Genomic DNA, 24,010 nt, shown 5'->3' with positions numbered 1-24,010 from the left:
TTCTTAGACTATTTTTTTTTAAAAAAATCTATATACTACTAAAACTCTCCTGTCTGTTTTTAAAGTTCAGTTGGGTGAAATGTTTCATCACTGGACAACAATTTTTGAACCAAGGTACTTGAAATGGACTGATTTCCAAAATTTGGGACCCATTACCCCTGTGTAATTGAAATTTCCAGAAAATGAGTCCTTCCAGCCTACTCCAAATTAATTAGAGACACTGTGGCAATCCATTTCATCTGGACAATATGAAGCTGTAAGAGTTGAGTAACAGCATTCACACTATATTCTTTGCCTTTCTAGCTGACCTGTATTTAGAAACCATCAAGTATATGTAGGATTACGTTTCATGTTTTAATGTTTGTGAATCATTTTTATATGTATTTCATATTTTTCAAACTATCATTTTTAATAAATAGTTTTTTTAAAGGCCCAAGGCCCACTAAACGTCTACATCTGAGGATGATGTAGTACTTACCTTTAAAGCCCTACATGGCTTAGGCCCAGGATACTTGCAGGACCATCTGCTGCCGGGAACGATTTCCCATCGCCCAGTACGCTCACACAGAGAGGGCCTCCTCAGGGTGCCGTCGGCTAGACAATGTCGGCTGGCGACCCCCAGGGGGAGGGCCTTCTCTGTGGGAGCACCAGCCCTATGGGACCAACTTCCCCTTGAGCTCCGGATGGCCCCAGATCTCCGGTCCTTTCGCCGCGGCCTCAAAACACTTCTTTTCCATCAGGCTGACCTGGACTGACAGGGATTTTAAAATGTTTTTTTTTAATTTTTAACTTTAATTTTAACTTATTCTGTTGGGGCTGTTAATTTAATTCTTTTTAACTTTTGTATTGTTGTATTTTATTGTTAGCCACCCTGAGTCCTTTGGGAGATAGGGCGGCATATGAGTCCCAATAATAAATAAATAAAATAAAATAAATGATCTTGGGCATAGAATTTCAGAGTCCCGGTTCAGCCTTTTAACTAGTACATTACACTGGGGGCAGAGAGAAAGATTTCAGAACTCCATTTTTCTTTATAAAACTGAGTTCTGGGATATGAGACCCTCTTCCCAAAAGGAATCTTCCTAGTTAGCTAGTAGGAAAGACAGTCTGTATAATCACAAGGGCATTGTAAGGGCATTGTTGTAATTTATATGTTTCAAAATTGAGCTCTACCTAGCATTGGGGGGGAAAAAGTTATCATTTTGAATCCTACTACAGATTAAATCCTGCATCCACAGCTGAGGATTTTGTGCACTATGAAAGTCATGTGATTTTTACTTGCTGAGAATATGTCAGCCTTACAGCAAACTATTTCTCTGTGTTAAAAGTTGTGTTCCCTGTCTTCTACCTCAGGTGATTTAAACAACTGCATTGGAAGAATAGCCCTTCAATCTTGTCAAATGGTGCCTTCCCCCCTTAATATATACTCAGGTCCATTCATTTAATTAAAAGAAATCAATATAAAAAGGGGGCATTTTAAGGATTTGAAAACCACTAATCACAGCAAGCACTTTCAAAATTAATGTACCCCCCCCCCGGCCAACAATATATGGTTTAAGTACATGAAAACTAAAGGCATGAAAACTAAGGTGGTGTGTGTGTGTGTGTGTGTGTAAAGAGATGATATTTTTTTAAGAATAAGTACCAGGGAATTGGAGCATAAGAGTTGGCTCAGAAGGAAGGTTGAGTGCTGAAGATTTGATGCTTTCGAATTGTGGTTCTGGAGAAGACTCTCTTGGGAATTCCTTGGACTGCAAGATCAGTCAACCCTAAAGAAATCAACTCTGACTGTTCTTTGGAAGGACAGATACTAAAGCTGAAGCTCAGTGAGAGGACTCATTAGAAAAGACCATGATGTTGGGAAAGATTGAAGGCAAGAGGAGAAGGGAATGGCAGAAGTTGAGATGGTTAGTTAGAACAATTAATCAGTGGAACAACTTGCTTCCAGAAGTGGTGAATGCTCTAACACTGGAAGTTTTTAAGAAGAGATTGGACAACCATTTGTCTAAAATGGTATAGGATTTCCTGCCGGAGCAAGGAGTTGGACTAGAAGACCTCCAAGGTCCCTTCCAGCTCTATTCTATTCTATTCTATTCTATTCTATTCTATTCTATTCTATTCTATTCTATTCTATTCTATTCTATTCTATTCTATTCTATTCTATTCTATTCTATTCTATTCTATTCTATTCCGTGATCAACACAATGAACATGAATTTGGGCAAACTCCAGGAGACAGTGGAGGATGGGGGGGCGGCTGTGTTATGGTCCATGGGGTCGTGAAGAGTTGGACATGACTTAGCAACCGAACAATAACAATAATAAACTGTGGAACATAGCTTCTGAAGATTTGTCTTCTGCACAAGGTGTCTGGTCATAGTGAAAATAGCAACAACACGGCCATTTTTAAAATTTTTATTTTATTTAAAATGTCTTTACCTGAATGCCTAATACTATACAGTTTTTTTAATAAACACTAAATTAATAGACTTTAAAAAACTAAAAGCTTATAGAAAGTGTTATCTGGATGTATTTACATAAACAGTGCAGTCTTGTAGAGAAAGGCCAAAAAAAAAAAGAGGAAACAAATGCTTTCGGACGAAACCTGTTTTTCTGCAGGCACCTTGCCTCTCTTCTGGAATTGTACAAGGGTGCAGGTCACATTTCCCATTTGAATCATTTTGTGTCTCCCACAATTATCTCCCCCCCTCCCCTTTCTGATTATGGATATACACTATGCAAAAAGAAACCTAAGGAGAGAAAGATGGCATGGCTGCACAACATTGTTTGATTGGCAATATTAAGACATTTCCCCCCCCTCCCTTTTGGAAACACCCTTTGCCTACCTTTACCAAAACTATCACATCTAGAAGACAGAAAAGTAAAACCTTGATTTTAGAGAACTGGGAGGAAAAAGTGTCGGTAATGCAGGGCTTACATAAAGTAAATGTAAATTTTGTGTAACGTATATACAATTATGTTCTTTATGTAAAATAAGCAAATTCCAGTTTTTGTACATTATATCAAAGTCTGTGCAATGAAGAGGTCTGTAAAATTGAGGTTTTACACCATGTGCCTGGTGCAAATGGCCCACATTTTCCATCCTCCTATTCCAAACAAAACTCAAGGCCCCTTTTCTGCTTTGCTTCCCAATTTAGAATTCACAAATGGCTTTACCTCTGCCCCTTTATGGCAACTTGATTTGGAGAAAATGGAAGCTGAAGCCTTCACTGAAGTATCTGCAGCTGAATTGCTGTTATTGCTGCAGGGTTCAATCAGTTTTAAAAATGGACGGCTTTATCATGTATACAGAATAAAAGGTAAAGGTAAAGGTTCCCCTGCACATGCGTGGTAGTCATTTCTGACTCTAGGGGCCGGTGCTCATCTCCGTTTCAAAGCCAAAGAGCCAGCGCTTGTCCGAGGACGTCTCTGTGGTCATGTGGCCGGCATGACTAGACGCCAAAGGCGCACGGAACGCTGTTACCTTCCCACCGCAGTGGTCCCTATTTTTCTACTTGCATTTTTATGTGCTTTCGGACTGCTAGGTTGGCAGAAGCTGGGAGGAGTAACAGGCGCTCACTCTGTTATGCGGCACTCGGGATTCGACCCACCAAACTGCCGACCTTCTGATCGACAAGCTCAGCGTCCTAACCCACTGAGCCACCGCGTCCCTATTATTATAATAATAGTATACCTATTATTAAAAAGCAGGTCAATAGTATATTTCTGTCAAAGTTGCTGGTCCATCACTCTTCCCCTCCCCATTGACTCTGCTGAGCTTGTCTGAATTGTTAGAGGAACTTCTTTGAATTCAATTTGCTTGCTTTAAAGGGATTTTCTTATATGCAAGAAATATTGGATGAGAACTCTAGCACTGGAAAGTGTTGATGCGTTGAAGATTGTCTCAGCAGTACCCACTTTAAACTGCTAATACAGGAAATGTAAAAAATCAATGACATAAAAATAAAAACTTGCTTCATTCACTTCTAATAATTACACCAACCATAGCATTTTCTCTTTAGAAAGCCTTTAAGCTGTTAAAGACATCAAATGTGGTTTCAGTCAGCAGTCCTCAATTCATTTGCACACAAATCTCATAATGGCTACTTGACTATTTCTGTATCATTACCAGGTATATTACATTGATATGTGGCTATTCTCTCTTGTAAATAAGGATTTTCTGAGATTCTGGCCACTTCTTCAGTTAACAAAAGGTGGTAATCAATGTAAAAAAAAATCAAAATACTTTAACAAACTCTGCCTTTATCCATCTCCTACGTTGATGCAGAACCTCAAAAGTATGTTATATAGTATTAAGGTTTATCCTATTAAATGCAAGACATACAGATGTTATATTCCTTTTTGAATGTTCTATCGATTTTGGATACATGTGTATTTGTAATCAATAGGCAACGTCTAGTCTCAAATAGACTAGAAAGACTAGGCAAATAAACTACACTAGAAAACAAACAGTCCATTCCTGAGTATGTTGATTTAGAAAATAAGTTTCGCTGATTGAACATAATTAACAATGCTTCACGTCCTAATTCCAAAAAGTCTGTGCTATTAAAGATAAGATTTTGCCCAGTTCATTTTGATTAAGTTAGACAAGAATGAAACCTGGCTATTAAAAATACATGATTCTGAAGGTGCTAATGGGACTATAATTCATTTGTTCGTAAGTGCTACCAACTCAGATCCTGTTCATGGGTTCTTAGAAGGTATTCAGTGGGATACATTGACAGGTATGTATGGAATGGCACCATAGTCAGAAGATGTTAAAAGGAGCAAGTCACATTGAGCATCAAAGGACATGCAAAGGATTGTCCTGTTGGTAACTTATTTTAACTCAGAATTGAATGCAGAATTGTATTCAGTAGGAATTGGGACTGCAGAAGCATTTATAGGATTTCAACCAGCCTTAACACTGTTATGTTTTCATACTGGATTATCTAGTCACATTTCTATTATTCCAACATCAGATAATGTACTATTTTACATTTTCCCCCTTTTGTTTGTTGTTCCATGCTGGCACTCAGAATTCATGGAATTTTGCTTTGAGTTGCATTTTCTGTTGCCTGAGGAGAAAATCTAAAGGTCTTAGTCATATATCAAAAAAGTATGAACCAATGCCCAGACGGGGCCTATTATTGGAAAAATCCATGCTCGTAAATTGCACGAATAAGAAACTTCAGGTGATTAATGCATAATGTGTCAGCCTCCAGAGAAGACCATAATTCATTTTTTTTTAAATTCAGTTTGTTGTCTTAATTTTGATGCCAGTATGTTAAATAGTTTATATAATATTTATGCACAAGCTGTGGGTGGCTTACTGTCATTTTATTGACAAGGCGAAACATTTCATCAATAAAATGCAAACTTCTGGCTCAAATAGCTGGTACTTAGTGTCAGTAATTCCGGGAGGTGGTGAAAGAGCCCTCTAGTTAAGCTATCAGATGTCACAGAATTAGTGTCAATCCTAGCTAAATTAACCTGAGCCATCAAAGGAAATCTGCTGTATCAGGAGAAATGTGCAATCATAATCTTCATAGCATACACACAGTATCCTAAACTGTTTGACTCATTTGGCAAAAGAGGGTTTAAGGAACACCCTTTTCTATGGCCAACATGTGGTATTACAGAGAACACTGTTTTCTACATACCTCTGATTTCAACCAATTTAAGACTGCTTTTAAGTGGGCTGACAAACGGCTAGCCTCCAGATTTACATTTCAGAAGCTGCATATCATATACAAAGAACCTTATCAAACACAGGCTATCTAACCCAGCATTTTTTGTGTGTCACAACTGATCAACTACATGCATTTGGCACACACATTTGGGGAGCAATTATTCTCTTTCATTGTTACTTTTCAGCAGCCGGTGTTAAGGGAGGATGCTGTGATCAGGAGTAAAGATCCCTCAATATTAGCAGGCATTGATAGCCTGTTCTTTGATGAATCTGTCCAGTCTCCTTTGAAACTTCTCCAAATGCTTACAACAAATTTCAGTTTAACAAGATGATATGGCATCTCTCTCTCTCTCTCTCTCTCTCTCTCTCTCTCTCTCTCTCTCTCTCTCTCTCTCTCTCTCTCTCTCTCTCTCTCTCTCTCTCTCTCTCTCTCTCTCTCTCTCTCTCTTATCTCCTCCCTGTGTTTGGTCTACAGTTCTGTATGAATGAGCAAAAGAGACATGAAGACAACACATATTACATGACATAACAAAGCAAACTCTATCCCTTATGCTCTTGTATATAATATTGTATTGCTGGTATGAAAGGGTAGAGTTTTCATTGTGACATCATTGTACATATAGCTTTTAATGCCATTGTGATTAAGAACAGAAAGTTACAGATAGGCTAATGTTCTGCTGAATTTAGTTTCAATGAATGATCTTGAGACTTAACCATAGGAGAGAGGGAAAAATTCTCCCTACACATTATGTATGCCATGCATTATTTTATATACCCATGACATCTATCCTCTTACCCTCCTCAATTTCAAGCTAAACAGCTTGCAATAGCCTGCTTTAAAGAACTCTACACAGATCAGTTTGGCATCTACCTCCTAACTCTGTTATGATCAGGTTTATGCACAATACCTACATTTGTTCTCCCACAAATTTATTTAAGGGAATTATTACGTATATTGGTAGTTCTATGTTCTGTTCTCTTCCTAATAATGTTAAGTACAAAAGAATTTACCACTATTTTTGGTGCAGCTGTACAGCTGACATTTTCATTGAACTGTCCATCTTGATTCCAACTACATTCATGAGTCTACTTGAAGACTGGGCACATTCATCACCGTGAATTATCACCGTGAAGTGATTGCTTTAATTATGTTTTGTGGGATCAGCTACAGTGGTCCAATTCACAAATAATTTTAGATTATAAATCTTGGATTATAAACCATGATGTCTAGATTCACTCATTACCCTAAATCAAAATTATACCACATTTTGCCTTAGCATGCTATGCATACTCATTTTAGGTATAACTAATATAGCTAAGTAACTATGGCTTCTTTTTTTAAATTCCCTCCAAATGTCTACTTATAAATTAAATTTCATTCTGTTTGACTGTTCCTTATTGCTCCTTCATTATCAACTCCAAATTTATATCTTTTACTTTGGATCAGTGTAGGCACACTTAATATTAGTAACATGGTTCCACAAAACAGATTAATCAATTTGTACCATCAAACAAATTATTTGAAAATTAATAATTCTTAATTTTATTATACTTTTTTTTGTTAAATGTCACTAAAATTGCTATTTGGTTATTTGCAATTCTACAGCATTCTGTAGAATTGATCTCCTTAAAATAATATATGTCAAGAGGTGTACAAATCCTAAAATATTTAGCTGATTACTTTGGGATCTTATACACTCTTTGATTTGATTTTCTTACTTGCATCATAAGATCAGAAACACATTGGTCTTATTTTGTTCTATTTTTTAAAAAAAATGAAAACAAATGAAGAATGATTTCATTACATATAGTATATGATAGTGTTCCCCAACTTATCTCTTCACTGGGTTACCTACAACTCCCATCCTGTCTTGGTAAGCATAGTTTATCGTAAAATGATGACATTAGCAGCACCACACATCTGGAAGACATCAAGTTGGGAAATATAATAGGGCATATACATGCATTTCTCAGTCCTCTTTGCCAAAACAGACCTAGCAGTTTTTTAAAATAGTAAACCATAATGTCCAAAAACAAAGGAAATTTATACATAGCAACTTTCACCTCTAATCTCAGAATCTTTTCCATACTATATTCCCATTGCTATGCCACTCTTTGTTCATCGGCCGCCCATGTTCCTTGTAGCTTACTAATAAGGCAACAGAAGGGCAAGCACGTAGCTAGTGTCTCATAGCTGCTTATAGTTGTTTTTGTTTTTCCTTTTTTGCAACAACAAGAACAAAGAAAATACACCCCAGTCACTGTTTAGTATAATGGGCAATTTGCTTCTCAATTCAATGCACCCTCAAGAGGGAAATGGCATAGTTCCATACAAACTTAGTTTCTGCAGGAGAGGACAGGATGGAAGATTTGGGAGGTAACTACCAATTTGAAACCTCCTATCTCAAATTTCTTGTGGGAGTTCTGAAGAATTGTTCTCTGGGGTTTGAGTCTCAGCTGAGCTGAAAATGATTGACTCAGCTGTAGAAGCTGGATTAAGTTGTGAGAACACAAAGGCAAGTGCTATGCGTTGGAAGGTCCCAAAGATGCCAATCTGTTTCAAAATGGAACAATCAGCTATTATTATTTTAAAAAAAGAAAACATAGACACAGCAGATCTGCTCTGGAAATGCTTACAAATCTTACTTTTTGGGTCATATTTTTGTATTCACATCTTTAAGATGTTATTAAAGCAAAGCAAAAATTACTGGATGGGGAAAAACCAAATTCAGTAAAAACCCCAATATATCGGTTTCTTAACTAAGTACCGGTACATAAAATTTGACAGATTTAAAAGAGAGATTCTGGCAATTGAATAACAAGTAATTGGGTTCAAAGCAATACTGTTTGGAAGTCTCTAATGAATCAGTGGAGCTCAGGTATGAGTAGATATCTAGGATTACATTATTGAGTTTTTCTGATAGCAGTGTAGTGTTTTTAACATAGCATAATAGGTGGGTCTGATTCAGTGTCCCTCTGACCTTCTATGTAAACACTTGGCAAATTTTTTAGACAACTTTTTCAGCTGACTGGGCCTTGGTGAACTATTAACTGTAATATGACTATATCAGACATTTTCTAGAGATGCAAAAAGAACTGATTAACAATTAATGGGCACCTTTGTCTATGGAATTTAGATTAAATAAAAGAATTCAGGAACACCTAAATGGAATTGTGTACACGTGCGTGCACAAATACAGACGCACAGACACACACATACAAATAATATAAATATTGCAATAGTAATTACAGAAGCGGAAATCTTATAATTAAAAGGTCATTTTCATAAGCTTGGATCTACGATATGCAAAAATGAGGGGGGGAAATACAAACATTCATTTTAAAATGCTGCCATTAAATAAAACAGAGAGCTCATAAGAAACTCCTATTAGACCTCTTTGTGGTGCTGATTGTGAGGCAGATGAGTGGGCGAGGAGCCATTCTGCCAAGGTAGTTCACACATGTCATATTGTTCAAAGCTTTCCCTGCTCATTTCAGCATACTCATTGCAACTGAGTTTCAGATAGCCTTGCTTTGTGTCTTGCTCCTGTTTTGTATTTCATTGCTTTTTCTCTAAAAGTCTTGAGTCTTTGTAACATCTGCCCTTTGTTTCATATTTCAATTCTATACAAAGCCAGCTCTGATGCACCTCATGGCCAATACAAATTCTTGTTAGTTGGTATGGCTTTGCTCAGCAGTGGTTTAGCAGCATGAACCAGTGTTGAACTGAATTATTATTGCAAGGTGAGATCGTAACAAATACAATTTCCTGCTGCTTGCTTAGCCAGGCACTACTGTAGCACTAGTTCCTTATTTCTCCCATGTCCTTTCCTCGCTCCACAATATAGTACCTGCTGTCAGGTTAATCCTAGGCACTAGTACCAGAGTATTTTGTTAAGAAGGAGGAGGTAGAAATAATAGCAACCCACCAGCTGAGCAAGTGATAAAGAGAACATGATAGCCTTTGTTTTGCTGGTATGAGTGGCATTGAGCAATAATTAATATGAATTGAGCTCAGAAAATATAGATAAGCAACCCTCTTCATATATCATAGATTGGATCCAGGTTCAGTCCTGTTTAAAATAGAGTGACCAAAATCAGTGGGAATTAATTTAGTCATTTCTAACTTGAAATTCTTTGATTTCAATTGATCTGCTCTTATTATTATTAATTTGGTTTACTTGAAGTTCATACATGTACTTTCAGCAACCCTCTGCTTTCTTGATACACGTTGTTACAATCTCTTTACATTACCTAGTAGACTACTTCCCAGGAATAGAATATCTCTTGAAGTACATTACTGTAACCCACCTACTGAACTGGCTAGGACCACTTACCAGGCACATATATACACAAATATATCTCTCCTTTCTTCTAACTCCTGATTGTCCATCATCATCATCATTATTATTATTATTATTATTATTATTATTATTATTATTATTATTATTATTATTATTATTATTATTATTATTATTATGTTTTAATAGTTTGAGGAAAGTGACCAATTCAAAATTAACACTAGCATTCAAAAGACCATTGAATTACTTAAAAGTATCTTACCGGTAGTTCTCCCTTAATGACAGTAACTGGAACCTAGTGACACAGTTGTAAAACCAATCCCCAAGTGACCTTGCCAACTTAACAGTGGCAGTTCTAGCACTTCCAGTTGCTGTTGTTGAATGAATCCTACATGATTGTTAAGACAGATGTTACGTGATCATGACTGGCAGTTTACTGCTTGCTTCCCTATTGATTTTGCTTGTGATCATGACTGGCAATTTTGCTTGTGGGAAGCCAGAGTGAAGGTTGCAAATGATGATCAAGTGACGGTGGGATGCCGCAACAGCTGTCAGTGCAGGTTTGGTTGCAATCAAGTGCCCAAATTTCAATCAAGTGATCATGGGGATGCTGTGACGGCACAACTTCAAGGACCGGCCATAAATCTGCCTGTTTGGTGCCATCATAACTTTAAATGCCATGAACAAGTGAGGACTACCTGTAGCTCCCTTGTAGCTTTTAAAAGACCTACACTCTTTTCCTATAATATATGAAATACCATTTCCTTAAAATAGGGTGTTCCAATATATAATTTGCAGAAAAATGTGTTTCGGGTGACTAATTAAAATATAGGTTATTTGGTGAGCTATAACATTAAGATCATCCCATTTACAAAATTAGCAGAAACATTAAAACTAGCATTCCATTTCTGTTCAGGGGTGTGTGTGTTTCTCCCTCAATTGCTTTGCTGTTTGGCCATTGAACTGCCTAAATAAAAATGTGATTAAAAATAATAATATGGGGTTTCTTCCTCTCTTGGAAGCTGAAATTACAGTGGGAATGACATTAGATCCACAAAGACTGCAGTCAAGAAACAATCTGAACCGGCAGGATAGAGAAGCTCTTTTCGAGAATGGTTGATATATAGAAAGAAGTAGCAACATCACACATTTCACTGCTGTTTCTTGGAAAAAAAGGAAAAGGCAACATTATTAGGAGTCTTTATCACTGTCTTCACCACCATACATATCGGCCAACTTCCTAAAACGAGGTCCCCAGTCACTGAGGTAATCATAGTCCTGGTCTCCATCTGTAGTCACTGACTCTAAAGAGCTAAGAGAGTCAGCCACCGAGCCACTGCCTTCATATGCATATGTAGCTAATGAGTCATAAGGGGGTGCAGTGGGATCTGTATCATTCTCCTTTAACCTTTGGCTAATAAAATCTCTGACATCAGTGTTGTCTCGTACCACTGGAGTCCGGCGTGGCATGAACAGCGTTTCGGGCACAATGTCTCGGCGCAATTTATTGTCCTCTATGGCTTCAGGATTCCGCAGTGTGCCAATATCAAAGGCTTGAGTGTCTTCCTCTCCACCACCTTCGTCATTGTAACTGACAATGTTATCTCGGATGTCCTCTTTAGAGATGATCAAAGGCTCTTTCTTCCTTTGCCGCCTCAGAGCGGCAAACAGCACCACGGTAACTGATAAGAAAAATAAATGAATTAATTAAGCAAAGTCGGCCAAGTTGAGAGGGACATTAATTCTCCAGCTAATTAAAAAGAACGCCAAGCTACCATGAAATTTGTATTCTTGGGAACTTGTTTTGTTTTCTTTTGCAGGAAGATCTGCCAAAACAGTACAATCCATAACCTCATTCTAACTTGGGAAGCTCATCGTTTTGGGAGTTGTAAGTACAGGAAAGGTTTGGCGAAATGCCGATTTCAAGCTAAAACGTAGATGAATTTCAGTTTGTTTTCATGTTGTGACAATGCAATCCTTTTAAAATCACAGAAGTCATTATTTTGAGGAGACCCAAAATGAAAAAAAAATCAGTTACATCAAATGTTGAGGGTGAACTGCTGAAATTCTTTGAATTTTGTTCTCTAAGGATTTTTTTTAAAGTGAGATGTACAGTAGCAATATTATATAAGGAAAAAAGTTATGGTAACACTAAAAATGTCTTCCTTTAAAAAAATATTGAAAGTATTTTAGGTAAAAGGTAAAGGTAAAGGTTCCCCCGCACATGCGTGCTAGTCGTTTCCAACTCTAGGGGCCGGTGCTCATCTCCGTTTCAAAGCCGAAGAGCCAGCGCTTGTCTGAGGACGTCTCCGTGGTCATGTGGCCGGCATGACTAGACACCAAAGGCGCACGGAACGCTGTTACCTTCCCACCGTAGTGGTCCCTATTTTTCTACTTGCATTTTTATGTGCTTTCGAACTGCTAGGTTGGCAGAAGCTGGGACGAGTAACAGGCGCTCACTCTGCTACGCGGCACTCGGGATTCGACCCGCCAAACTGCCGACCTTCTGATCGACAAGCTCAGCGTCCTAACCCACTGAGCCACCGCGTTATAAAGTATTTTATAATTCTTGATTTAATCTCTGTTATTTAAAAATATGTAACTCTGAGTATTTTTCCAGTCGCCTCTGATGCTATATTTGCCTTTTGACACTTAAAAATTTGGGAGCCCAGATTTGGCTGTTGAATTGCCAATTGCCAAAATCTGAGTATGAAAAATTAGGAACTATTATTTATAACTGGTGGTTTAAAATGTGGACTTACCTCCAATCATTTCCAGAATTAGAACATTTGGATGTGAGTGCTGGTATAAATAAATATTCAAGCAGCCAACTGTCAAAGTTCTCAATGATACTCTTAATGTCTTTTTTATCCCCTTATCTCTCTTTTAGTTTAAAGAAATTTTGGAATATTTATTAGATAATTCTTACTATACTCCAAATTCAAAGATGATTGGCGTAAACTTAAAATAGACACTTAGCTATATTCTCAAGCTGACTGCCTCGTTCTTTCCCCAACTTCACTAAAATACTTCTCCATGGAAATGAAAGTACTAGTTTTCTTATCAATAGAAATCATGAGTTATCATGCTTTAACAGTCTTACAAAAATAGTCAAGATGTTAACAGAACCACCTCGTGATTTTCAGAAGATCCTCAAGGAAGACAACTTTACCCTTAGCTTAGAAGAGTGTTCAAATTATAAATTAAGGAAAATATAAGTTTTAAACAAATGAGACTGCTTATCCGTCCAATCCCAGTGGTGGGATTCAGCTGGTTCGGTAGAACCGATAGCTATTTTTTTGTTGCCCAGGCCCAGAATGGACTTCTGGAAGTGGCATCCACACAGAGAATTGGTTGTTCACATATTTGAATCCCACCACTGGGTCCAACCTAATACTGTCTTTTCTGGCTAGCATAACTTCTCAGGAATAGTTTTTCCCCATATGCAGATCACAACGGCAAACCTATGGTATTTGAATATTTATTTTTATTTTATTTTAATTCCATTTATATCCTGCCCTTCTCCGAAGACTCAGGGCGGCTTACAAGCTTAGCAGTAGCCTTCATTCTATGTATAGTAAAGGTAAAGGTTCCCCCGCACATGCATGCTAGTCGTTTCCGACTCTAGGGGCCGGTGCTCATCTCCGTTTCAAAGCCGAAGAGCCAGCGCTTGTCCGAGGACGTCTCCGTGGTCATGTGGCCAGCATGACTAGACGCCAAAGGCGCACGGAACGCTGTTACCTTCCCACCGTAGTGGTTCCTATTTTTCTACTTGCATTTTTACGTGCTTTTGAACTGCTAGGTTGGCAGATTCTATGTATATGCCTGCTTATTAGGGCTTTCACACACACCCCAAGCGGCATTATTACAAAGTCAGCTTAACTGCCCCCAACAATCTGGGTCCTCATTTTACCTACCTCGGAAGGATGGAAGGCTGAGTCAACCTTAAGTCTGGTGGGATGCGAACCTGCACTAATTGCAGGCAGCTGGTGTTACTTAAGGAGGCATTAGCCCACTGCTCCACCAAGGCTCTTATATACAAATAAAGTATCCCTACAATAACTATTTGGAAATGGGAAGGTATGGAAACCCTGTAAAAGTTGCATAGCCTCAACAACCTATCTTTGGAGTTTATCCATTCCTTTGAACAAAATATTTATCTTTGGGTCCCAAAGGTGCTTTTTCACGAGGCAACTGGACTTTGTTTTTTCTCTTTGAAGACGTTTCACTTCTCATCCAAGAAGTTTCAGAGCTGAAGAAGCTTCTTGGATGAGAAGCGAAATGTCTTCAAAGAGAAAAAAAGAAAGTCCAGTTGCCTCATGAAAAAGCACTTTTGGGACAACCATGACCTGGACGAATGAGAATCTCCATAGACATTTATCTCTCTGCCATATAAATTCTGCCTCAGTCCAAATAATCATCTGTGCTCTATATTGTCTAATACTTTACCAACCAGTGTAAAAATACAGAGCTAATTTGCATTTTTAAATTTAGTTTTAGTCTGGTACTCTAATATCACCAGGAATGAGATTTCATTCAAAGAAATAAATATGCAAATTGAATTTGTGCAAATTACTAAGTAATTCAGCTCAAAATATAATTGTGTTCTCAGTTCTCAAGCTGTTTTTTTTCATTTTAGTGTGAACTTGTAGAATAGGTCTTCTTAATGGTAAAAAAAACATGTTAAAAGTAAAGCTGACATGTTGCTTCTCTTCTGGCTGTTCAGCAATTCTTAGCATTAAAAAAAAATAAGCTAGGCCTACTAAGACTGAAAGTAAAATATATATTACCAAAAGTAAATGAATGATAAAATCATCTGCTTTGTTACTCTTAAAAATAGAATTTGTAGTTTAATTATTTTGCTGCTTTTGGTTTACTACCTGGCATTAATATTGTACTGCAGATCAAAGGAGAAGAAAATATGACATCAGCTATTCATTGAATTCTACTGCAGGCTATAGAACTGCAATCCCAATAATTATTATTTTGAACCCCACCTTGACAGCATAATTTATTGATTGCTAGATTATAAAGTTACAGGGAGAAAATCAAGAAACCATCCAGGAGACACTCCCTTCCCCAAAACAGGCAAGACAAGCTTTTATATCCAGACAGGAAGAACACCCTACACTCATTCTCACAAATGAAGTTATCTAGTTGGATAACAAAATGCTTGCAAGCAGACAACTAAGTTCAGAGAGCATCAAAAACTCCACAGTTCAACCCCGAGCTACAGATATTCTCATGTATTGGTGAATTTTTTGCAAGGATGTTAGAATTCCAGTTGATGAGCCTTTCCCACCTGCATCTACTAAACATGTCCTGACAACATTTTGTTGTTGTTGTATGATTACCTGCTATGACTTTAAACAGAGGCCAAGACAGATCAGAAATCAATACCTCAAAAATTATGACAGTATAGTTTTCTTGTTATGTTGGCTAGCATTTCAACCCAGCAATACCTCTTTATCAAGCTAGGGAATGATGGGAATAATAATGTCCTGATTGGAAGTAGAAGGATATTTGGTGGCAGCTGCATTTAAGGAATTAGTATGCCCACATCTTCTTAGTGGGTGAACTTGAAATTGTATGTGTTTGAATTGATCCATGTCTGTTCCTTCATAATTACAACCACAGAACTGTTTGTAGAGGATACATACTTGAGTTTGTTGATTAGGTAGCCAACTCACTGTAACTAACAAGTTAGTCAAATAAACTTGTGATATTTGATTGATGCATAGAAATAGGAAAGATGGCATGAAACTGAAATGTGTTTTTTTCTTGACCACAATCAACGTACTGGGTATCACTATTGGTGAATACTCAGACCCAGAATGTAAAAATGTATCATGAGCTAATTCTATCTATACCAGAAGATGACTCTATTAATAATACTTCATAGTTATATTAATGTGTAAATATGCTTCATTTGCCCTTTAGCACAATCTATTTTCTCCATCCTACTCCCCCAACTTCATGCAAAGTTCATGCAAAGTTCTTTACCTAACAATATAATTATACAAAGAAGAATTGCGATCAATGCGCCTGTGCTAAGGCCAGTTGGGTGGATCAGGGCTTCAGCATTACAGGACAGCATTTTGCCTCTTTGGTCACAGGCACACACTCGAATTGTCACCGTCTCCGTACTACTCTGAACTGGATACTCATTGTCTGAGATTATCACTGGTAGGAGGTATGTATTCATTTCATGACGGTTATATCTCATTTTCTTTGTGAAGACTCCAGCTGTATTATCTGAAAAAAAAGTAAAAACATGATAGGGAGTGTGTTCTTTCTGAAGGTCAAAACCCAAATAAGGAGAGAAAGTATGCAATAAAAAACAAAACAAAACAAGGATACCTTTGTTGTCCCGAAGGGTGAAATTGGAGCTATTGGCTACTTCTGGGGCCAAAGTGAATGAGAATTTGTGCCCACCAAAAGCATCATCTTTGTCAACTGCACTTAAGGTCTGGATGAGCTAGAAAAGTGAAAATAGTGTTATTTTATTTTTACTTATGGCACGCAGACTGATATATACACCTTGCTCTTAATTCATCAGAAAGAATAAATGGGATGAAAGCAATCAATTAATAACAACAAGCAAGACAACAAACAGTGATTGATAAGGATATTTTATTATTGTATATCACTCTTTCCTCCCAACAGAACACTTTTCCCATGAAAACTGTTTTGAGAGAGGGGAAAAAAAGGCTTTATGTTGGTAATGTAGCGAAAGAGGGATTTATTAATCCCCCAACATGCTTGCATGTTTCAGGGCATCCCTGAAGGTCAGAGATTAACATATCTGCCTCAGGCAGATGATTTTGTTACCTACTCTGGTATGTCTCTTTTTTTCCCCCATTCAATCATGTCTGATGCCCAGACACTGCCTGGAGTAGTTCCTTAATTTTCTTAGCAAGTTTTTTCCAGAAGTAGTTTGCCATTGCCTGCTTCATAGGGCTGAGGGAGAGGGACTGGTTCAAAGCCATCTGGCTGGCTTTGTGCCTAAGGCCAGAACAGAATGGCTTCCAGTTTCTAGCTTTATGTCTTAAGCACTACACCAATCTGGCTCTTGTTATATGTTTATTTCTCTGAAAATATTATGCACACGCACATACGTGTGTCTTTGTGCACACACACACACACATCTTAAGAGTAGGATTGAGGAAAAGCAACCCCTCCCCCACTGTAAGATACCAGATTTTCCATAAGTTGAACTCTTATGGGAAAAAAGCATGATTGGAGCAATACCTAAAGGATTCCCTCGATATTTGAAAATATTGAATTTATCAGACCTGAACACCCTTATTTTGCAAAAAAAGAAAGAAAAAAGAAAAGAAAAGAAAAAAAATACCTTGCTTAGAACTGCCTATATCCTTGATTAGGACTTGAATTATTATGTTTTTGCCAGTCTCTGTTTATGAATCAAATGGAAGATTACACATAAAATAATGCTAACTGGTCATTTGGATTGTTGAATAGCCAGATTTTGGATTTGGTGATATTTGCTCCATCAAGGTTGCAGATTCTGTATATATACTCACCATGGGCGTATCAAAAGGAATAGAATTTGCTGTCAAAAGGAACATTAAAAGGGCAGAACTGCAGATAGTGAAACAAAGTGTGGAAAGAGCCATGTAAACCACACAAAATGCCAGTTACAGTTTGGGCCAAGAAGTGATGAGTTGATTTCATTTACTGTTGCTGACAGTTCCTTGCAACACAAAAGGCACAAAAAATCAGATATTTATTTCTTTCAAAACACAAACTGCTAACCTGCTCAGCCTTTGCATTTTCACAGACGAAGGTCTCATAAAACATGACAAACTCTGGGGCGTTGTCATTCACATCCAGAACTTTAATAAACACTGGGACTTGGCTACTTTCTTTTGGGTTGTCTGTAATAACACAAAGGGAAGGTATTTTAATATGAGGAGAAAGAGGCTTGTTTGTTGTTGTTTTGCTTTTTCAGGGGAGCGAGACATTTGTGAAGTGAATTCAAGCAATGAGTGATAACATTCTTTTACTGAGAGCAGCAGAAATATACAGGACTGACAATGTACTGTCTGAGGGATAACAGAAGCAGAATAGGCTGGCAGATAAATGGATAGTGTGTTATTTACTGCACCTAAGTGTGACATGGCATACAATCCTGTCCTTCGGAGAATGAGAATGGTTAAGGCTTGGCCTGTCTCTTCTCCTTTTCAGCATCCGCTATTTGAGGTAGCTTGCCTCATTCTTTATAATAATATGACTGGTTCAAATTCCATCTTAAGATTCCCCCCCCCTTTCTTCCATCTGGTATAGTTCTCTAATATAATGTCACCAGAAAGATCACCACAAATCTGTAGGATTCTTTCCTGTCTTCCCTTCATCTATATTACAAGGGCAATTTGGAAATAAACCTCCGTTTGGTTATCAATGAGACACTCACAGATACAGAACTTTTATTATACACATTAGAAAACTACAACATACATTACTTTTCAACATAACTAGCATTCAAATTAAGACACTTGTTATAATGTCTTACAAGTTTTGAAATTCCTTAGAGTTGCTTGGCGCCAGATCTGGGCTACGGGTGTGTGTGTGATCAAAACCATCCCAAGGGAACTGCATCAAAAGTTCTTGGGTGCGTCTAGTGGTGTGCGGGTGAGCATTATCGTGAACCAACACCACACTGGAAGTCAACATGCCCCGACGCATGTTATTGATGGCTCATCTGAGTTTTCATAACATTTCACAGTAGACTTCTGAATTGATGGTCGAACCATGCTCCATGAACATCACTAGCAGTACTCCTTTGGAATCTTCACATTTGGTGGGATTTTCTATGGCACCACTTCCGGTGTGGTGTTGGTTCACAATAATACTGGCCTGCACACTGCTAGATGCACCCAAGAACCTTGGAAGCAGTTTAGTTGGGATGTTTTTGATCACCCCCCTCCCCCATCCTATAGTCCAGATTTGGCACCGAGCAACTACTACTAAAGAATTTCAAACCTTGTAAGACGTTATGACAAGTGTCTCAGTTTGAATGGCGATTATGTCAAAAAGTAATGTAATGTTGTACTTTTCTAATGTGTATAATAAAAGTTCTGTATCTGTGAATGTCTGTCATTGATAATTAAATGGAGGTTTATTTCCGAATTGTCCTCGTACTTCTATTGCTACTACTACAAATGAAAAACAACAACAACAAAAAATGGCAATATTAAGAAGAGCCTTTCTTGTAATTCTTGAGATTCTACTGTTTGCATATATGTGATTGATTAATATAAACAGATAAAATGGGAATGTGAGTCAGTGATCACCAAGGATTTAAGGAACTGGGCCAAGTGGGGGAGGATTTACTATTAGAATTTTCATTTTGATTTGAGTAAAATTGAAAGACAAACTTTACCTGTTTATACTTATCTGTGCTAACATAAACAGAAATCTGACATGCTGTTGCTTGCAACTCTTTTTCCAAGGATGAACTTCAAAGGAAACATTGATATAATATTCACTTTATAGTGGGCAGCTTAATCTTTTCTCTTCATCATATGCAATATGAAATGCTTTGGTCCACTTTACCACTATGAAATTTTAACTTTTCATTTTCATATCAGTATTGTTCATTTTTAGTCTAGGCCTTAGACAGAACCTATGTGTATCTTAACAGAAGTTCAGTTGGAAATAAGTTTTCCTGGAAGCCACAGTGCCTCTTAAAGGCAATTTTCCTAATTTTAGCTTCATTTTTCCATTCACCTTAGCAATAGCAATAGCGCTTACACTTATATACTTCATAATGCTTTACAGCCCTCTCTAAGTGGATTACAGAATCAGCATATTGCTCCCAATAATCTGGCTCCTCATTTTTACCAACCTCGGAAGGATGGAAGGTTGAGTCAACCTTGAGCTGATCAGGATCGAACTCTTGGCTATGGGCAGAGTTAGCTGCAATACAGCATTCTAACTACTGCACCACCACGACTCTTGTCCCAATTCCCATTTTTAATAAATAAATTTGAATATGACATCTAGTACTCTGTAGACATTTTCTATTGCGATTCCTAGCAATTTCGCCTAAAATGTAGAAATACCTATTGCATGGAGTTCAATTATCATACTGGCTTAATATAAATGTTTTATTATGAACTTATAAATGATAACAATCATATTCTGCATGTTTCAGTTAGTAATGTAACCTTACAGAGAAATACATAGTAAGAGCAGGCATCTGAGAAAGCAAAAGGGATTTTGTGGAGAAAAGAAATATGGTGGAGTTTACTCTTTACTACTCATATTAGTAATCACAGTGGATTTTATTAGTATTGCTATGTATGATTATTGTTATCTGTAAGTGTTGAATATCTTTTATGTGTAGTTACCTTTAATGGGCATACCATATCTGAGCTATAAAATCTGGGGGGAAGGGCAACAGTAGGAAAGATGGAGGGAGGGGGAGAGAGAGAGAGAGAGAGAGAGAGAGAGAGAGAGAGAGAGAGAGAGAGAGAGAGAGAGAGAGAGAGAGAAAGACATTTTTTGTTTACTGCCATTTCATCATCCTCTAGAATTTTGTAGCCCAGATATATAGTAGCTTTATGTTATATAAGAAAAAGAAGATGGCTTATATTGCTTCAGTACCACATTTATCTCCATTTGTTCAGATACTATGAACCATGGAAACATATAATTGTGCAGTAAGGAATATGTTATTCTTTATTATACTACAAGACACTGGGTTGCTTTTCATCAAATGTACTCTTCAATATCTTCAAAGATGATTTAGAGGAGGGAATAGAAGGGGAACTAATCAAATTTGCAGATGACACTAAGCTGGCAGGAATAGCCAATACCCCAGAAGACAAGCTCAGGATTCAAAAAGATCTTGACAGATTGTAACAATGGGCCCTATACAATAACATGAAATTTAACGTGGAGAAAAGCAAGGTTTTATACCTAGCCAGGAAAAAACCAAAGGTAAACAAGTATAGATTAGGTGAAACTGAGCTCAAAAACAGTAACTGTGAGAGGGACCTTGGAGTCCTAGTGGACGATCACTTAAACCTGAGCTAGCAGTGTGCAGCAGCCAAAAAAAAAAAGCTAATACAATCTTGGTTGTATAAACAGAGGCATAGAATTAAAATCATGTGAAGTATTAGTACCGCTTTATAAATCCTTAGTAAGACCACATCTAGAATACTGCATCTAGTTTTGGTCATCACGTTACAAAAAAGATGTTGATGCTTTGGAAAAAGTGCAAGGAAGAGCAACTAAGATGATTAAGGGCCTGGAGATAAAAACATATGAAGAACGGTTGCAGGAATTGGATTTAGCCAGGCTACAGAAAAGAAGGACTAGGGGCAACATAATAGCAGCATTCCAGTATTTGAGGAGCGGCCACAAAGAAAAGGAGGTCAACCTATTTTCCAAAGCACCAGAAGGCAAGACAAGAAACAAGGGATGGAAACTAATCAAGGAGAGAAGCAACCTGGAATTAAGGAGAAACCTCCTAACAGTGAGGACAATTAACCAGTGGAACAGCTTGCCTCCAGAAGTTGTAGGTGCTTCATCACTGGAGGTTTTAAAGAAAAGATTGGACAGCCACCTATCTGAAATGGTATAGGTTTCCTGTCTGAGCAGGGGATTGGACTAGAAGACCTTCAAGGTCCCTTCCAGCTCTATTCAGATTGATTGAATTGCTCCTTCCTCCATCTCCTCCGCTTGGACAAAACTGGACTTGGTGAAGGATGATACATGTGGCTGACATTTTCAAAGACGACAAAACATACATTTTGCTTTCACTGCAATCTAAATGCCCTGAGGCTAGCTCTTGAAGCATATCTACTTGAAAGTTAGTCCCATCAATAACAACTTTTGCATAAATTGGGTTTAAGAGAGATGAGCTGGTTTTTCAGTTCTCCTAATTAATTCTGATCCTAATTAAATTAACAGGGTTTCGGCAGAAATAATGTTATTCTTTCATTTTGGTCAGTGCTATAACACTGAAATTCCCAGGAAAGAAAAACATACAGGATTTTCATTCTCCTCCTTGACTTTATATATTTGTATGTTTTTAATCTATAACTTTTTTTTTTGCAAATCAGCAACTCCTCACTGATAGTCAATGACCAGAAAAATTCTTCTAGCTTGTTTGATATGAAATGAGGGACCTGCCTATTTTTTTTTTCTGTTTAGACGTTCGGTTGCCTCTTCATAAACTATAGCCAAGGGAAAGATGAGAAAAAATACAGAAACTTTGTTAGCTTTATGCCTTTAAATAACAGCAAGCAACCAAAGGATATGCACCTGACTTCCTTTCAGCCACGCTTGGCTAGAAGGCTGCATTTGTTAGAGCAATGCTGCTTTTGTGTATGTGTGCATTTGTGTGTTTTTACAGACAACTTACTGATTTCAGCAGCTATTACTGTAATGTTATGCCACAATAACATTTCTCGGTCGAGAGGTTTGGAAGTAAATATTGATCCATTTCCAGAATCAATGTTGAATATTCTGTCCATATCAGTATGCCGGTCCACAGAATATCTACAAATAAGACAGATAAGAAATGAGATGCATTTCCATTTCACACTTCTTTTTCAATTCCCATTGCTTTCTAAACCTTGGTAGGGAAATCCAATAAACCTGATCTATTTTTCAGCTTAATCCTGTATCCAAAGTCTCATTCTAATTCCTATTCTGTTGGCTTTTGAAAAATGTATTGGAACACAAATATTTACGTAGTCTGTTTATATACTGTTTTGTCTCTAGCGGTCAATAAGCTAAAAAGTGCAGACTTATGCTACTAGAGCTGCATTCCATTGTAAAAGACTTGTGTTTTTTTAACGCACACAATTGCAGCTCATGTCACGGAATACAAAGCCATGCTTCCCATACGTATCACATGAGATACATAATGTGTTTAGGGCAGGGGCAGATGTGTGACACTGCAGCTGGAAGGGATCTTTTTTCTAAAAAAAGGAGCAGCCTATCTATGTACACCTGCACATTGTGTTTGGATTGAAATGTAACCTCTCCCTTCAAAAATTAGTTGCCTGACATGTTATTTAAAAAACACAGAAATGAAGGATAACCACTAATTCCTGGCTTCCTAGGTCCAGGATAAATTGAAAGGAAAGTTCACATGGTTATTGCTTTGAAAACTCTCCAATTGATACGAATTACAAGATCATACAGTGATTGCATATCTATGGCAATACCAATTACAATAAATTACAACTGTTTTGAATTTCATTAGGATGTAATTGCAGAAAGAGTGTGTGCATAACAGGTGATGAATCTGTAATGCAAATGTGCCAGACATTGCAGTAATAGGGAACATACCAGGTCTGTGTGATGTTTCAGGAGCCCTTATTCCATATGTTATTCCAGAAATTCATGATTACTGTATGTGGCAGATGATGACTATTCAGGAAGGAGAGTTGCTGGCTTGCAGGTACTACAAATTTATAAACTATCATTCAGCCCACTAACATATTCATACATTCATTCATTTGACTTATATAAAGATCCTAGGCAGCTCGCAATAATCCATAAATACAAAGCTAAAAATAAAGTTACCTGTCTCTCCATGAATCAGACCAAAACACTTTTAAAAGTAATAATGATAAATAGAACTCCTTTTAAATAAGAATTTTAAAGCATCTTCAGCAATCACAGTACAGGCTGATTCCATTCTTTAACAATGAATGAACCTTTATTGTCAAAGTACAACCATGTATACATTGAGATTGGCTGAATGAAGCCCTGAGAAAGCTTAAAGTGATGAATATCATGAGAATTTTTTTAAGATCAAGGGAAATGAGCTTCAGGGCTCATTCATTCATTCATTCATTCATTCATTCATTCATTCATTCATTCATTCATTCATGCCATGATGCACTAATTAAGTCTCAAGGACAGGAATAGCCAATGCCATTCTCAACCAGCCCTCAAGCCCATCATGAAGACTTTTACCCATCTTGCTCCAGATTAAAAGCAGTACAGGTAGTCCTTGACTTACAACAGTTCAC

The 24,010-nt window shown here is 37.5% G+C and overlaps 1 protein-coding gene across 1 annotated transcript in view; it reads right to left on the bottom strand.

Moving 5' to 3' along the window:
* Positions 1-11,183: 11,183 nt before the first annotated feature.
* LOC308664740 (cadherin-6) overlaps positions 11,184-24,010 on the bottom strand; it is a gene marked incomplete at both ends in the record, with an annotated part of 69,137 nt that continues 56,310 nt past the window's right edge. Inside the window, 5 exons of the mRNA XM_081322204.1 lie at positions 11,184-11,674; positions 15,996-16,247; positions 16,353-16,470; positions 17,769-17,890; positions 22,387-22,523. Coding sequence (XP_081178330.1) covers positions 11,184-11,674; positions 15,996-16,247; positions 16,353-16,470; positions 17,769-17,890; positions 22,387-22,523 — 1,120 coding nt within the window. The remainder of the gene's footprint in view (positions 11,675-15,995; positions 16,248-16,352; positions 16,471-17,768; positions 17,891-22,386; positions 22,524-24,010) is intronic.

This window comes from Vipera berus (genome assembly GCF_964194415.1).
Source record: "Vipera berus genome assembly, chromosome: 3".
Lineage (NCBI taxonomy): Eukaryota > Metazoa > Chordata > Lepidosauria > Squamata > Viperidae > Vipera > Vipera berus.
The sequence above is the reverse complement of the archived record's forward strand: the minus strand, read 5'-3'. Positions and strand labels throughout refer to the sequence as shown.